General features: G+C 43.3%; 1 protein-coding gene across 1 annotated transcript in view; it reads right to left on the bottom strand.

Annotated features, from left to right (window-relative positions):
* Positions 1 to 16,882, bottom strand: part of LOC115936501 (coiled-coil domain-containing protein 162-like) — a 62,209-nt gene that overhangs the window by 12,742 nt on the left and 32,585 nt on the right. The window contains 4 exon segments of the mRNA XM_081828783.1: positions 1,107 to 1,274; positions 1,945 to 1,998; positions 2,860 to 3,009; positions 10,542 to 10,651. Of these exon segments, the coding sequence (XP_081684909.1) occupies positions 1,107 to 1,274; positions 1,945 to 1,998; positions 2,860 to 3,009; positions 10,542 to 10,651 (482 nt within the window).

Here is a 16,882-nt window from a genome sequence, read left to right as displayed (position 1 = left end):
TCCACTTTCTGTCTAGGAATCAGGCATAAGTTAAAAAAAAAAAAAACAAAAAAAACTTAAGAAAATTTTCAACAATTTCATACCCGAAAGATGACTGAGCAAATCCCAGACTTCACTGGCTGTTCATCCCTCTCCTGCAGTACCAGGCTCAGTGCATTTTGGTTTTGACCCTACAATATTTGTAAGCACTTGTATTTTGTGGATCCTTCATAAGTAGGAAGGAATCTCCAATCCTCTCTGACATCCACCAAGGCAGAGCACTGGTGGAAGCTCCTCTCAATGGAACAGCTTCAGGGACCGGCTGGAATGCCCGAGGAGAGACAATGAAGTATGGACTCATTGGGGGGTTGGCTCTGGGAGCCGTCCAATAGCAAGAGAGGGGGCAGGTTTGTCCTGAAGTTCACATCTGTGGGGCAGCTGGACCAGGCTCTGTGATGGCCCATTTTAGGGCCTCTGTCTTACAGCTGCTCAGACATCATAAGAAAGCGACAGGCTTTCCAACCGCACCCCCCACCCTGTGCCGTGGGCACATGGGCACCCCATCTCTCCTGTTCCAGATGGACAACCTTCCCTGACAGGCCAGCAGCTCCCAGACACTGGATGGGAGAGATAGGCTGACAGGCATTTGACGGGTTGAAAACTTCTCTGAAAGCGAATTCAAATTCTGAATCTGCCCAGTGAGTTTTCAGGAGGAGCCTGTTGCTACCGACACTGGGGTCTGGCCTGGCTCAGGGCGCTGCACTCTCCTGTTTGGATGGTGGCACTCAATAGACAAAACCGTGATATCAGCTATTGGGGTTTCAGAGGAGACACCCCGCACCCTGCCTTAACAGCAATCAGACGGCAGCAACGGCAGCAGCAGCAGAGTGAGGAAAACGGCAGCCATCTAAATTGTCTAAAACTCAGTGTCTCTCGTGGCAAAATAATGACAACCCATTGCTGACCCCTCCCTGCCGTGAACGCTGAGTGCTGGAGAATTCGTGGGCCCTGTGGGCTCTTGTTACCACACACACTCTGCCGTTGATCGCTGTGTGCGCAGAGGCTGTGGAGGTCACTGAGCCTCGGCTCCCACGGGACTGCCCAGACGTCCGACACAGGTCACTTACTTTTATGTGCACACACGTCGCAAACAAAGCTCGGACTAAGTCTTCATATTCTTCCTGGACTTCTTTTCTAATCTGCTTGTTGAGATTCAGATTCTCCTGTTCCAAATCTGTGAGTCGAGCTCTTAGAGCAGTGATTTCCATGATCATAGTATGACTGAGCTCTGCAACCTAATGGCAGAAATACTGTTTTAATGGACGATAACTCAAGCAATCCAAACTGCCACTACAGAATAGTTCTTTGTATATCAGTGTCAGATTTGCTCTTCTACCTTGAATCTAATGAAAGAGGCGAACATCCTGTTGTACAAATATGGGTGGAAGAACCTAAGGTTGGCTTAAGGGTCTCGGAACAGTGCCAGACACATAGTAGGTGTCCAATGAATGGTTGCTGAATGAATGACCCCAGAAGAGACACACTTAGGTACTTTTTAATTGGATAAAATACTTCAGCTGTCTTCGTCTCCATTTCCAAATGGGCCTTCTTTGACACCTCAACCTAAATCCCTTTTCTTTGGAATTCACTTAAGCTGGCCTCAAAAGAAAACAAACAAAGCCCCCAACCCCAAACCCAAAACTAACAACAAAAAAGAAAAATCAAAGCAATAAAAAATAACAAAAAACACCAAAAAAACTAAGAATAAGAAAGCCCTTATTGCTTAAAAAGTGAAAGCACACTCCTTAGGTGTTTCTGCAGTGGATCTTCATTAATGAGACTTCTATAGGCCACTCTTGACAGGGGCACAAGAAAATGACACTAGGAAGTCCCCTGTCTGGCTACTGCTGAGAATGTGGATTTGTGAGCTGGAAAAGAGAAGCTTTTTGGTAAGAACAGACCTACCTGACCAGCGTTGTCTTCAAGTGGATCTGAACTTCTTTGGATAATATCTAATTCCTGAAGAGGAGAAAACAATGCACAACCAAACTCAAACATTTATTCTTCCAACCACGGCTCATTTCAGCACAACATGTTCCATACACCTCGTATTTGTGTTAATGGAGCTTCATTTTCAGATCCTTGGGCTCCATCTGGAGCTCAAATGCGTTTGCTGCCCCACTGGACTTTAGGATGCCTAACATGAGATCAGAAGATAGCATTAACTTCCGGGTATCCACACTGATGCCAAAGACTTGGCTACAGGGATCAGCCAAACTGGGGGTGAAGCCGAGACTCATTTGATATTTGAATGCTTCATTTGATTTTTTTCTCAGACTTGTGTACTTTTCTTAGGTAAAAAGTAATATAACACTGAACCTCTAATGTAATCCACTTAAAACAGTGTGCAATCTAGGACAGGAGAAGTGACTCTTGGATCCCACCAGGGGAACCTCATTTTAAGGAAGTCTCATCAGTGAGACCCATGATGTACATCCTGAAGACAGAGTTTACTCAAGGATCCTGGCTTCTCTGCTAGACCAGGAACAGCACAGGCACTTTATGTTTGCTGAGGTGAGAAGGTAAGCTATGTATCTTCCCTGAGGGGCAGCTCCTATGTCACTAATGTTTCATATTCCCCACTAGACACCTCCAAAGCACACAACCCAGTGTTGCTGGGCCATCACCCTTGCAGCTGAGAAGACCAGAGCCCAAGAAAGTGAACCAGTAAGAGGAGACATTTGGGGAGTAGCTTTCACCCTCCGTTCTTACGTGAGACCACCTCCCCCACCCTCTGTTCTAGTCTCCTCTTTGGAGTGAGTCCTGGGCCTCCCTACCCATACCTTCCCCATCACACTTCTTGTCTCTCTGGGAACATACTTGCTCTTTTTGACAGAGCTTCTGCCTAGCATGCTCCAACACATGCTCATAACACATGGAGTAGCTCTCGAAGTTGCTGCGTTCTCTCGCCATCACATCACAACCCAAGGAAAGGAGGCAGGCCTCAAGGTGGTCTTTCCTGAATGTGATCTGAAAAGGAAGGGGCATTATTCACAGCAGCTCCAGCAGGATGGCCTCACGTGCCAGGGCACATGTTGCCTTAGCTCCCAGACCCTTGTCCATTTCTCTGCCACAGAGAAACATGGGCTCTGGCCTTGTGAGTCTCTCTTTCAGGTCCACTCTTAGTATTCGCAGGGCAGGGACAAGAGTTCAAATAGAGGCCTACATGCCACATACCTAAGTATGCTAGATATTTAAGGGCTATAAGTCAAACTAATAAACTATTAATTCTCCTACTTTGAAAAAAGATCTTTAAAATAACTTGGAAGGGCAGGTTTGACTTTATCATTCTTGGATTACTCTGGGTCTATGCTGAAATGTGGTGACCTAGAGAGAGCTGGTTCACCAACTTACAGTTTACAGTATGACCCCCTTCTTTTCCCACCTCTGGCCCCACATCACACTGTGGAGGGTTCTCACGTGCATGCAAATAGACACTCCGGCTATCTACATCCCTACACAGCTGCTCTGGACCACCCCTCAGGCTGGGGTATGCACACTGTCAGTAAGGCCCACTCTCCCTTTGGGGAGCAGGATCGGGAGAATTTCCAGGGAGAATTCCAGGATACCAGGCTCCTGAAGTGTGGTCTAGAAGGAAGGCCAGAAATCTGAGTGGGCATGTCCCCTTAGCTGTGGGTATTTCTCACCCTGTGAGGGACAGTGGGGCTGGAGATGAGCCAGAGGAGCCCTCTGAAGAATGAGCATCCGGCAGGGGCCCCTCTTGCTCTGGTTGAAGGGACATACTGCTACTCTTTTGGCAGTCTCACTCCTTCCCTTTCTCTAAGAGATCGGGCTCCCTTTTGAAGAGGTAGCCATTAAGGAACAGAGGAAAAGTCCATCCCTCCAAGGCAAGCTAAGATTTTGGCTCTGGAGAGAAATGGGAGCCAATGTATAGAAGATAGGACAGATCTATCTGCTTAGGGCCTGCAAGTCCAGGTGAGTGCTCACGTGTGTCTCTATGTGTCCATATCAGTGAGTGCATCTGCGTACATTTGTGGATGTTTGTGTGTCTGTATCCATTAGTGTATATGTATATGTATGTCTATGTCTCTGTGGATGTCTCTGTGACTGTCTGTATAGGTCTCTGTGTCTATGTGTGTCCCTGTGTGTGTATCAGTAAGCGTGTCTGTGTGTGTACCTGGGTGTCTTAGGGGGCCTACTCCAAGACCCAGCCCGCATGCATACATGAGCATTATCTGTGATACTTCCAGGGTCAGGAGGGCTCCAGGCTCACTGGCAGTGTGCTACAGAAGTTTCTGGCCTGGGGTGGGTCCTGTGTCTCTGACTTGCTTGTCCCTGTGAGGCCCAGTATACCTCCGTGCCCCCACTGACCTCCAGAGAAAGCCCAGCCAGGCTTTACCAAGGTGAGTTACTGAGACAAACTAGCAGAGACGGCAAACAGTGATAGAACTCAGTCCCGATGGAGTGAGGGAAGTGGGTCGCTCACCACTGCTGATGGCAAGGGAAATCAGGGTGACGTTTTGGAGGGCAGACTAGCTATATCTGTGAAAAGATTTTAAAATGTTTGTGCCCTTTGGCCCAGTCATTCCTCTTCCAGAACTTCATCTTTAGGGGATAATAAAATGACACACAAAAATATACATAAGCAGATGTTCTTTATAGTAGCCTTTCCAACAAAAAGAGAAATGGAAATGATCAAAAGTGCCTAATAAAGGGAAACAGGTTGACTCTTTCTCACCTCTCTGTACAAATGAAATACTAGACAGCCACCAAAAATTCTGCTGTGGACATAAATGTTTATTGACAAGGAAATGTGTTGATAACATGTACTCAAGTGAAAATAAGTACACTATAATAAAAGGGCATATAGAATGATCTAATTTGGTTTTAAAAAGTTAACGAATAAAAAAATGATAAATAAAGTTTGGAAGGAAATATGCCAACATAATAATAGTAGTTGTCAGTGAGGGTAAGCTAATGAGTGTATTTTCTAATACATCATATTTCTATTTTCTAATATAATCATAATATGTATACACAATTAAGATAATTATATATGAAAATGTACATGTAAATAAAATGTATACCCTAATGAAAAGATAGTAAAGCTTTTGTAAAGATCATCAGCCACAGCAGCTTGGGTGCATTGAAGAGATGCAGAATGGAGACCGTAGATGAAACCCTCTGCTCATGGGGGATTTCATGAATGGGAGCCAGGCAGTCAGGGCAGGGTACTCAGCCTCCCTCCCTCATCTAGGGCCTCCTCAAGGGGCCCCTTCAGGGGGGTGGGAGTGAGGGCAATCCACCCTGCTCTGGAAAGTGAGCAGTAGGACAGCCAGATTTAGCTTCTGACATCAAGGCAAGGGGAACCAAGATTCCATCCCCTGGCCCTTGACTTCTTAATGGTGACAGGGTTGAGGCTACATAAATTTAGTAATGACAAAGGAAACATTTCCCAGACTGAATATGATGAAAGCCTGAAACATTGAGGAGTTGTGAGACCATATTCAAGGCCATCAGGGTGTGGCTGGTGACCCTGTCCAGGTGGGCTGGGCCCAGTGCTTGGAATCGGCCACAGGGACTCACCCCTCACTGTCCTGGACGGCAGTCTCTGGACCTGAGCGTACCCATAAAGCCTCCAGCAACTTTTTGGCAGGGCCAACACTTCTCAAACTAATATCACCATAGCCATCATAGCAGATAGCCAACAAACAGAAATGCAGATTTGAACATCAGTGGCCTTCTACCATCCCCTCTTAGCCAGTGTAATGCACCTCTGGGTGAGTCTGTGTTACACCAGAGGTGTAGGAATGGCCAGGACCCCCTTGAGCATCTCCAGAGGCCAGAGAAATTGTATTTTGTTACTGTGTTTCTTAAAAGCTCTTCTGCAACCTACCCTTGCCTTCCTAGGTCACTAAATGTCGGCTCTGTCTCAAAATGCAGCATGAAGTAGGTTCATCTTCCAACTTCCCCTTCAGGGCAGGTCCTTGGGTTCCATAAAACCACAGAGTGAAGACCATGCCCTCCCATGGGCTGATTTCTTCACCAACAGTTAAACCTGAACTGTGATGAATGGCACTGGCTGGAAAATCACCAGATTCTTCTGGAGAGCCAGCCTGGGGTGAAGCCTGGCAGGTGCTAGGCCTTGTTATGGCAAAAGTCTGGCTTTGCTGGGAGCAAATTGCACTTCTGTGGTTTGTTTCATCTTGGAGCCCCTCATAATTGGTCTAATATCAGGCATGCACAAGGTGTTTTGATGATGTTTCTAAAACCCACTTCTGCTGACAAAATGCTTCAGTGACTTCCCACTGACTCTGGGATGAAATCCTGACTCCTAAGGATTGCCTACAAGGCCGTTCAGCAACCGGTCCTGTCCACCTTTTCAATGTCCTCCTCTGAACTCTGCTATACTCCCTTCTTAAATTTCTCTACCTTCCTTCCCCAGCCCCTCTTCATTTGGCTAACTCCCATTTGTGCTTTAAGACTTGGCCCAGACAACACCTCCTCCAGGAAGTCTTCCCTGACTATTTCTTCCCTACCCCCTAGGTGGGTTGTATCTCCTGTGTATGCCTCTCTCAAAGCATTTAATGTAAAGTACCTTTTCCTGACACTTGTGGGCCACCTGATTCCATAAGCTCTTTGAGGGCAAGAACTGTACCTTTTGCCTTTAATCTAATAAAGTGCCTAGAAAAAAAAAATAGGAGATCTATAAACACTGGCTAAATGAATGAATGACTTTTGGCATATGAATGGAAATGGTTCTGGAATCCACACAATAGACTATTATAGTTCTGATTCGCAATAAAGGTCAGTCTCTAACTTTAGGTCAGTGTGTTTGGTATAAAATTTGGGCAAGATGTTAGAACTGATTGTGAAAGGCTGGTTTTTTTAGAATTTGGAGAAGGAAGAAAAGATCACTAGAGGCCAATATGGATTCAAGAAAAATCAGGTCAGATGAACCTTTTCCTCAGGAAATAGAGTGCATGCGGTGTACCTGGATTTCAGCAGCGTATCTGGAAAGGTTCCTCATGATGTCCTTGTGGACCAATGGAGAACATAGACTGGGCAACAGTACAACGGATGGGCGGCTGGCCACAGAAAGACTGTGCCCAGAGAGTGGGGTCAGCCTGAAGGGGACCCTAAGGGGGTAGCACAGGGCTTGGGGCCTGTTCTGGCATACATTGTCAGTAATAAATTCAATGAGGAGATCGAGGGCAGGCTGACATGAACCTGGGAGGGAGAGAGAGTGTGCTGGATGATAAAAATCCAGATTTTTAGGGATTTCAAGAAGTTCAGAGTGGACTAAATTGAGTAAGAAAAAGGCTAATAATATGGCAGCAGCAGGATGCCTGAAGGCAACGTGCGGGCTTCAGGTGACTGTTAGCCTCATGAGTCATCCGTGAAGCAGCTGCCAATACCCAGCACACTCATGGGCATTAATCAAAGCAGATCACACAGGACAAGTACACTTTCCACTGGTCAGACGATCTTGCATTTAGAGGGGACTGATCAGGATGGGAGGGCTGCTCATATAAGGTGATTGAAGGACATGAAAGAGGTTTAGTCTGAAGAAGAGAAGGCTGGGCTCAGGTCCTCTGCACAGAGGCGCCCAGGTGAGGGAGGAGCCCAGCGCCTGCTCCCTTTGCCAGTTCATGTGCCCTGGCTTGGGCCGCACCCATCTGGAGGAAGGTGTAACAATTTGTAACCCACCACCCAGAGGGGCACTCGTTTGGGTTTGTGCCATCAGAGCAGGCCCTTCGTTGTAATTTTACCGAGGCTTCACACATGCTAGCAATGGTGCTTAATTGAGTTTCTCAGACTGACCTGCCTTTGGATACCTAAAGTCTTGTTGTAAGGGGTCAGAACCATGACCTGTGATGTCCCAGGGACAGAACTAGGATCCATGATGGAGATGGTGGGGAGGCCAAAGCCAACTCAGTAAGAGCTGCTTAAAACAAGAGCTACCAGGAATGGCTGGGGAGGGCAGGTGGGCTTGCAAGAGAGTGAGTTCCCTGTCATTACAGATGATCCAGAAGAGGCTAGAGGTCCACCAGGCATAGAGTTTGGAGGGATCTAACGTCCTGGTGTCCTCTGATTCCAAGACACTGGCAGGCAGTCAACAACCTCTTCAGTGTACCTTGGGTTTCAGTTATACCTAATACGGGTTTGCCCTAATATCCACATTTCTTTCCTAGACAATCCCATCTTTAATGTTGGAGTAAAGCATATACATAGGGGTTGAGCATATCTTGAGCCACAGACTTTTTGTTTGTTTTTATTGTGGTAAAATATACATCACATAACATTTGCCATTGAAACCTTTTTTTTTTTTTTTAAGTAATCTCCACACTCAAGGTGGGCCTCGAATTCTTGACTCCGAGATTAAGAGTCACATGCTCTACCAACTGAGTCAGCCAGGCGCCACCATTTAGACAATTTTTAAGTGTAAACTTCAGTGGCATTAAGTACATTCACACTGTTGTGCAATCTCTAGAACTCTTTGCATCTTGCACAACTGAGACACTTGTTCCTACTAAACACCAACTCCCCATCCCCCTCTCCCCAGCTCCTAACAACCACCATTCTACTTTCTGTCTCTATGAATTTGACTACTGTGGGTACTTCACAGAATCGGAATCATGTAGCATTTATGCTTTTGTGACTGGCCTTTTTCACTGAGCATAAGGTCTTTAAACTTCATCCATGATGAAGCACATGTCAGAATTTCTTTCCTTTTTTTAAGGAGAGCCACCAAATTTTTTGCTTCAAACATATTTCTAAGCATGCCCTACCCTAATCACTCTGGTGAGAATCTCTGAGCTGCAGGGACCAAAAGGAACCACTTCACCTCCTCATCAGAATACACAGGACCACATTTGGGTGTAATTGAAAGCTTAAATGAAATATGTGTAAATCATCAAGCTCTGAGGAAAAAGTGTCCCCAGCAAGCTAGTGAATTCTCTACCTCGTAATTAGAAACTGAAGTGTTTATTATAAAATTATGGGGAATATTTGAAGAGCTTAGAAAAATAAAAGTTTGACGGAAATATTGTTTTAAAAAATTAAGCATATTTTGTTAAATCGGGTTTAAAAAAAATGGTTGAATTTCAAAGGCAGCTGGATTCATATCTACCTAATGTACTTATGCTTCATTTGTTAATGATCCTGAAAGCTCTGCTATGGCCATAGAGCCACATACACTCTCTCTCTCTCTTTTTTTTAAAGATTTTATTTATTTATTTGACAGAGAGAGAGACATAGCAAGAGAGGGAACACAAGCATGGGGGAGTGGGAGAGGGAGAAGCAGGCTTCCCGCGGAGCAGGGAGCCCGATGCGGGACTCGATCCCAGGACCCTGGGATCATGACCTGAGCCGAAGGCAGACGCTTAACGACTGAGCCACCCAGGCGCCGCGCCACATACACTCTCTTATTCTGCCTTTTCAGCACTGTCTAGAAATAGTCAACAGTTGAAAACTCCAAGGACTGTGTATATGTGTATTGTATGTATTAAATACATATTATTGTTATTAAATATATTATTATATACAGTTATGGATTCAAATATATATATAAACACAAAATATTGTGGATACTGATTTCCTTTGTGGGGAGAGAACTGGGGATGGTACAGTGAAGGAGGGCTGGAAATGTTACCTTTCTGATATATTTTTTTTTTTGTATTATACATTTAAAAAATGTTTTCTAGGTAGTGGAATTATAGGCTATTTTAGTTTCTCTCTTCTAAATTTTCTATATTAAAAAACTAACACAGGGCGTGCCTGGGAGGTGTAGTCAGTTAAGCATCCAACTCTTGATTTCTGCTCAGGTCATGATCTCAGGGTCGTGAAATAGAGCCCCATGTTGGGCTCTGCGCTGGGCATGGAGTCTGCTTGGGATTCTCTCTCTCCCTCTCCACCTCTCTTCCACCCCTCACTGGCATGCGTGTGTATGCACACGTGCACTCTCTCTTTCTCTCTCAAAAAAATTTTTTAAAAATAATAAAATAGGGGGTGCCTGGGTGGCTCAGTCAGTTAGGCGTCTGCCTTCGGCTCAGGTCATGATCCCAGGGTCCTGGGATCGAGCCCTGCGTTGGGCTCCCTGCTCAGCGGAGAGCCTGTTTCTCCCTCTCCTTCTGCCTCCTGCTCTGCCTACGTGTTCTCTCTCTCGCTCTGTCAGATAAATAAATAAAACTCTTTAAAAAAAATAATAAAATAAAAAAATAAAAAATCAACGCAGGAAATGTTGCTAAAAACAACTTATTCATCAACAAACTCCAAGGTTACTTTTAAAAACTGGCCAAATCTGAAATTAGCCAACATGCATATTATAATTTCTCTCCCATAATTTATTAGAAATCAATCTTTTTCCAAAATTAAAATGATAACAAGTGATTACTACTTTGAGTTAAGCCTCAGAATTCATATCTTTATTCTAAGGGAGTAAGGGAAGCATTAGGAAATGTGTTAAAGGGAAAGTCTTCCTTGTTTGGGTTTCTGTTACAAAAAAACACACTCTAAAATGACTAACTTTCAATACATACTTCTAGTCCACCATCCTGGTAATTTTCCATTAATCTCTGTTTAAATTTTTCAACTATCTGTGGTCTGCTAACAGAAAAGTTTTCTTTCATGACATGGTGCTTCCAAAGGTCTAGGGGGAGAAACACACCAATGCTAGTGTCGTGAAACATTAAACAACAATTAATGGCTACTCTCTGAGACATAACACTGGACACAAGAAACTGGTATTTCCAAATACACAAAAACTAATGGGTGAGGCAGGGGCAGGGGAGGAGTTGGTTGAGGTCACAGAATCCTCCAGAACATAGGAATAAGGAAGATCTCTAACAAGATTCCTAATGAAAAGATTTGGAAAAGTACCTCTGAAGCCCAGTGAACAATATTCTGTTATTGCCGGAGCGTTGGTGGTATAGTGGTTAGCATAGCTGCCTTCCAATATTCTGTTATCATAACTAAAAATCCTGAATCAAATGTTATTGTTGATCCAACATATCTATTTTCATTAAGTCCCTACATATATCTGAACAATTATTTTGGCCTAACACAACTAACAGAAATAAATGAAGAGCGGGCGCCTGGGTGGCTCAGTCATTAAGCGTCTGCCTTCGGCTCAGGTCATGATCCCAGGGTTCTGGGATCGAGCCCCTCATTGGGCTTCCTGCTCAGTGGGAAGCCTGCTTCTCCCTCTCCCACTCCCCCTGCTTGAACACTCCCCTCTCTCGCTGTCTCTCTCCCTGTCAAATAAATAAATAAAATCTTAAAAAAGAAAGAAAGAAATGAAGAGCTATTATATTTATAGTCATAGACTAGAAATGTTGAGAGCTGACAGACTATGGATTGAAGTAGCAACAGGCTGACATATGAGATGAGGCATATACACAGTTATTCAGAGTAACATTGTTTAGGACAGCAGTAGCTTGGAAGCAACACATAAACTGTGGTATATCCTTCCAATGGAATAGTATGCAGCTATAAAAAAGAACCTTCTCCATGTATTGATATGGAAAGAACCAGAGTTTATTATATGAAAAACGCCAGGTGAGGAACAGTGAATATAAAGATATTCTCATCTTTCATAAGAAAGATGTGATAAATATAATAAAGGAGGAGCTATCCCCTCAAGCCTATTCAAGATTATCACTCCAGAAGTACAGCATTCTCCAGTATCACTTCTCCCCTCTTTCCTCGGTCTTTCACAATATCACACGTTATTTCTCCCACTTCATAAAAATCCGTCTTTTAACCCCACTTCCCCTGTCAGCTATTGCTTCATTCCTTTGCTCCCCCCTTTTTTTTGCAAAACTCTCAGAAAGAAAGGCCTATCTTTACTGTCTGTGACTTCTCTCAAAATCCTTCTTAAGCCTACTGACCTGCTTTTTCCCCCACAGCTTCCCTGAAACTGATTTTGTATTAAGTACCAGTGACCTCAACATGACTAAAAACATTCATTTTACTCGACTACCAGAAGCATGTCACATAATTTGTCACATTCCTCCTGCTGAGAAACTTTCATCACTAGACATGGGGATACCACTCTGTCCTAGTTTTCTTCTTGCTGTTTGTTCCTTCTAGGTCCCTTTTGCTGGTTCTCCTTTTCCCCTCCCCACCTCCAGCTCTTAACATTAAGTGTCCTCAGACTCAGCCCTTGGTTCACCTCCTTTTTTTCTATCTACATTCACTCCCTTGGCTATCTCATTTAGTCTCATGGCTAAACATCATCCATATGCTCACAACCTTCAAATTTAGATCCAAAAGTCACCTGGCATCTCTTCTTGGATGTCTAAAAGGCATTTTAAATGTCATTTGGGCATAAATAAATTCTTGATCTTCCCTCCCTAACTTGCCATCTCAGCTGATGGCAATTCTATTTTCCCAGTTTCTCGGGTCAAAAATCTTGGAGTTATCATGGACTCTTCTCTTTCTCCCACACCCAATACACAATCCATTAGTGGTTACTTCAATAATATGCCTTGAATCTGACCATGTAATACTTCCACTGCTCCCAACCTTGTTTGAGCCACCATCTCCCCATGCTCAGATTATTACAGTAGCCTCCAAAGTAGCCTCTCCCTTCTTCCACACTTTTTCCTTTACAGTCCATTCTCAAACAGCAGCCAGAGAGATTCCATTAAAATATGTCAGATCAGGAGCACCTGGGTGGCTCAATCGGTTAAGCATCGGACTCTTAATTTTGGCTCAGGTCATGATCTCAGGGTTGTGAGATCTAGCCCCGAGTTGGGCTCCATGGTCAGTAGGGAGTCTGCTTGAGATTCTCTCTCCCCCCTTCCCTCTGCCCCTCTCCCCTCAAATGAATAAATACATCTTTTAGAATAAAAATAAAATAAAACAAAATAAAATATGTCAGATCATGTCACTCAAAATCTGGGACAGGCTCCCCATTACGTTCAGAGTAAACACTAAGAGTAGGCCCTAAGTGATCCGTCCTCTTTTCACTCTTCCTCTCTGGTTTCATTTCCTACTACTCTCCCTCACTCTCTCCATTCCAGCCACACTTGGATCTTTCTGTTCCATAAGCATGGTGGGTACTTAGGTCCTCTGTGTGGGCTGTTCTTCTGGATGGGCTGTTCTTTTGTCTGTTTATCTGTCTGCCCAGATACCCACATAGTATCTAACTCCCTCATCACCTTCAAACTTTGCTCAATGTGTCACTTTCTCCTGACCACCCTATTTAAAATTGCAATGTGCCTGCTTCAAAATTCCACACCACCATCCTCCTTACTCCATTATTTTCTTATTTCTTCTGTTTATTGCTTATTATCTGCCTATCCCCTTCTAGATGATAAAATCCACAAGAGTAAGGAGTTTTGCTCCATGAAAGTAAGGATGTATCCCCCAAACAGGGCCTAAAATATAGTAGTATGGCACATACTAGGTGCTCAGTAAACAGATATTGGATAAAATAATGAATTAGTATATGCATAAAGAAGCATTGATAGTATATATTTAAAAAACTAACCAAAATGTTTACATGGGGTGACAAAAGGGGGTCAGTAGTGGCAACGAGATCTCTAAACACATATATTTTTATATTGTTTTGAGTTTTGAATCAGGTAAATGTATTAGCTGTTAAAAAAGTCAAAACTTAATATGACAGTGCTGGAGCTGTGTAAATATATCAACACTCTTTAACTTCCATATGGGAGAGCAAGTTGTGTATGTGTATGTTTAATTATGTTGGGTAGGGTCTACTTCCTTGTGCATGGCCCCAGGGGAGTCTGGAAACAAAGAGAAACCTATGGAGTCAGAGGTAGAAGCCAAGCCCTGCCCCACTCCCTTTTCTGTTGTGGGGGTGCTGGCCACACCAAGAGTACACACAGGGCTACTCCCTGTCCCCAGCTGTTTCTAATTTCAGATGTGATTTCCTACTCATACTTTCATTTTTTCTGACAGGAGATGTGGTGCCCAAAAGGGGAAGCATCCAGCACAATCCTCTCAGAAATGTGGCTTTGACAGAGCAGGAGCCCCTTGCAATTATCTTATTTATTGGGTGGTCCTGATTTTGAAAATTCTGGGGTTCCAGAATTCCACAGTTGGATACTTTCCATCATAAACAGAAATCTGACTTTGTTTTTCCTTTAGGATAATAAAGGTAAGTAGACATAATACCACTGTCCTGGCATAGTTGACGTGGAAAATCCAATAGAGTTAATGTGCCTAGAAGTTCACACTTCTTAAGACGTTTAAGACTTTTTGTTAAGTCTAAGCTTTGACAAAACAGAGCTCATGTATATTTCAGAAAATTTTCAGACAAGAAATTGGATACTTTTTCCAGGATACATTAGCGGTAGGTCTCTGGCTCACAGAAAAGCCTGGTGAGGGACCACATCTGCCACACACTTCTGGTTTGGGGGCCATCACCTGGCAAATGCCCACAGGGGTGGTTTTAGGGTTTAGCTCTGGGCTCAGCTGAAGGGGACGTATTTTTTTTTTTTTCAGCTGAAAGGGAAGTATTAAGTATTTTACCAAAGTGCTGGGAAATCTTCCCACCATACTTCTTCCTCATGAGTTCAAGTTCAAACATGCAAGTACTTCTGTAGGCAGGAGTAAGGGGAAGCCAGGGAGAGTTGAATTCATCCAAGAGAAGTAATTCCTGGCCAAGTGGAGTTTGTGGTCTCCAAATGGGTCTCATTTTCAGTGTGTGTGTGTGTGTGTGTGTGTGTGTGTGTGTGTGGTCATGGCGTCTTTAAGCTGAAGCAGTTTTAGACTGCAGCATGGAGGTGGGAAGGAGACAGCACACTGGAGGTTAAATTAGCGTTTTGTTCTTTCCTCTCCCTCTGTTCCCAGGTCCTTTGACTGGAGGAAACTTTGACTTCCTGGTGGCCAAACCACTTCCCCTCACTCCCTCTATGAACACTCTCCCTACCCTCTAGTCAGCCTCCTCCCTCTAGGAAAGGCATTTTGGTTTCATAGCATTTCACTTCTCTAACACAACCACTAGCCTCTGCCTAAGTGGCTCCTGGGTCCTGAGCTGAGCAGAACTGAAACTTGAAGGCATCCAACTGCCAACCAACATTCTCCTGACCAGCCAGGGGTCCCCAGAAGGTGGGTAGGTTGGAACCTTATTGCTTCAAGCATATGTATGTATGTATGTATTTTCTACTCCTGTGTTTCTCAAACTGCTCCCCAGAACACTAGTCCCTTGAGTGGATGATAGATACTCATGAGCGGAAAAAAGTGTTCTGTGGTTAAATAAATTTAAAGAACATTACAGTGGGTGGGGGGATGGGGTAATTGGGTGATGGGCATTAGGGAGGACACTTGATGTAATGAGCCCTGGGTGTTATATGTAACTGATGAATCACTAAACTCTACCCTGAACCTAATAATACACTATACATTAACTGACTTGAATTTAAATAAAAAATTTTTTAAAAATAAAGAATATTTCATACACTCTCTTTTGGAACTTTATAGTGCACACTATTATAGTAAAGGCTCTGAGAAGGCCTGGAGCAAAGAAACCTTTTTAACATTATTTACCACAAGTTTCCCAAACTTGTTTTGGCAAAAAACAAATAAACAAAAGCTTCCCCCTGCCCCTCAACCCTTGCAAAACACAGTAGAAGTCCTTTCCTTGCAATCAAGACTAAGAGTTGGTTTGTTAATCAAAAGAAGTCTGTTAAACCAGAGAATGCTTTAAAAAAATGACTTGCGGTATCTTAAACATTTTATTTAACTTAAAAATATACAAACATTTGCCAATTTTCTAACATAGAACTTAGGCCTTTTCTTTGTATGCACCCACTCATTGGAGTTCTGTACTATCTTTCTTCTAGAAAAAGATTGTGTGGTTTTCTAGTATGTGGTTTTATTGGTTTGCTTGTTTCTTTTTATGGAAAGAAAACTAGAAGACAATGGAACAATCCAAATGTATCATCTTTTTAGGGCAGTTTTAAGTTCATAGAAAAATTGAGCAGATAGTACAGAGAGTTCCCACATATTCCCTGCCCTCTCTACCCCCAACACACAGCCTCCCCAACTATCAACAACCTACACCAGTGTGGTGTGTCTGTTACAACTGATGAGCATACACTAACATGTCATTATCACCCAAAGTCCATAGTTTACATTACGGTTCACTCTTGGTGAACCTATGGGTTTGATGAATGTATAATTGGCATCTCTCCACTATTATACTATCATACAGAATAGCTTCGCTACCTTAAAAATCCTCTGTATTCTGCCTGTTCATCCTTCTTTCCCCTCTAAACCCTTGGCAACCACTGATCTTTTTGCTGTCTCCATTGTTCTGCCTTTTCTTGAAAGTCATATATTTGGAATCATACAATATGTAGTCTTTTCAGGTTGGTTTCTTTTGCTTCGGTAATAGACATTTTTATCCATGTCTTTTCATGGTTGGATAGCTCATTTCTTTTTAGCATTAAATATTATTCCATTGACTGGATGTACCACAGTTTATCCATTTCGATCTCTTTTTGTACTCCTATGTCATTAGTTTAAACAATACTTAATTAAATTACTCAAACACAATGATAAGCAAAACTGGCATGAACAGGTTTGGAGCAAACAATGATCAATGATACTAGGTAAACATAGGTAACCCAAAGACTGTGATCAGTGAGTATTTTGCCAGCTTGTGTTACCAAGGGAATGGAAAGCATCAGGTAGCCTGTGAGTCTGTTAGTACAGGGTGATGGAGAGAACCACTGCACTAACATGTTAAGAAACTGGTGTTCTAAGACATTTTTCCAAAGAAGACATCCAAATGGCCAACAGACACATGAAAAAGTGCTCAATATCGCTCGGCATCAGGGAAATCCAAATCAAAACCTCAATGAGATACCACCTCACACCAGTCAGAATGGCTAAAATTAACAAG

The sequence above is a fragment of the Leptonychotes weddellii genome, chromosome 8, assembly GCF_054177405.1.
Source record: "Leptonychotes weddellii isolate Sample4059 chromosome 8, ASM5417740v2, whole genome shotgun sequence".
NCBI lineage: Eukaryota > Metazoa > Chordata > Mammalia > Carnivora > Phocidae > Leptonychotes > Leptonychotes weddellii.
Note: the sequence above shows the minus strand (reverse complement) of the source record. Positions and strands in the feature narration are given on the sequence as shown.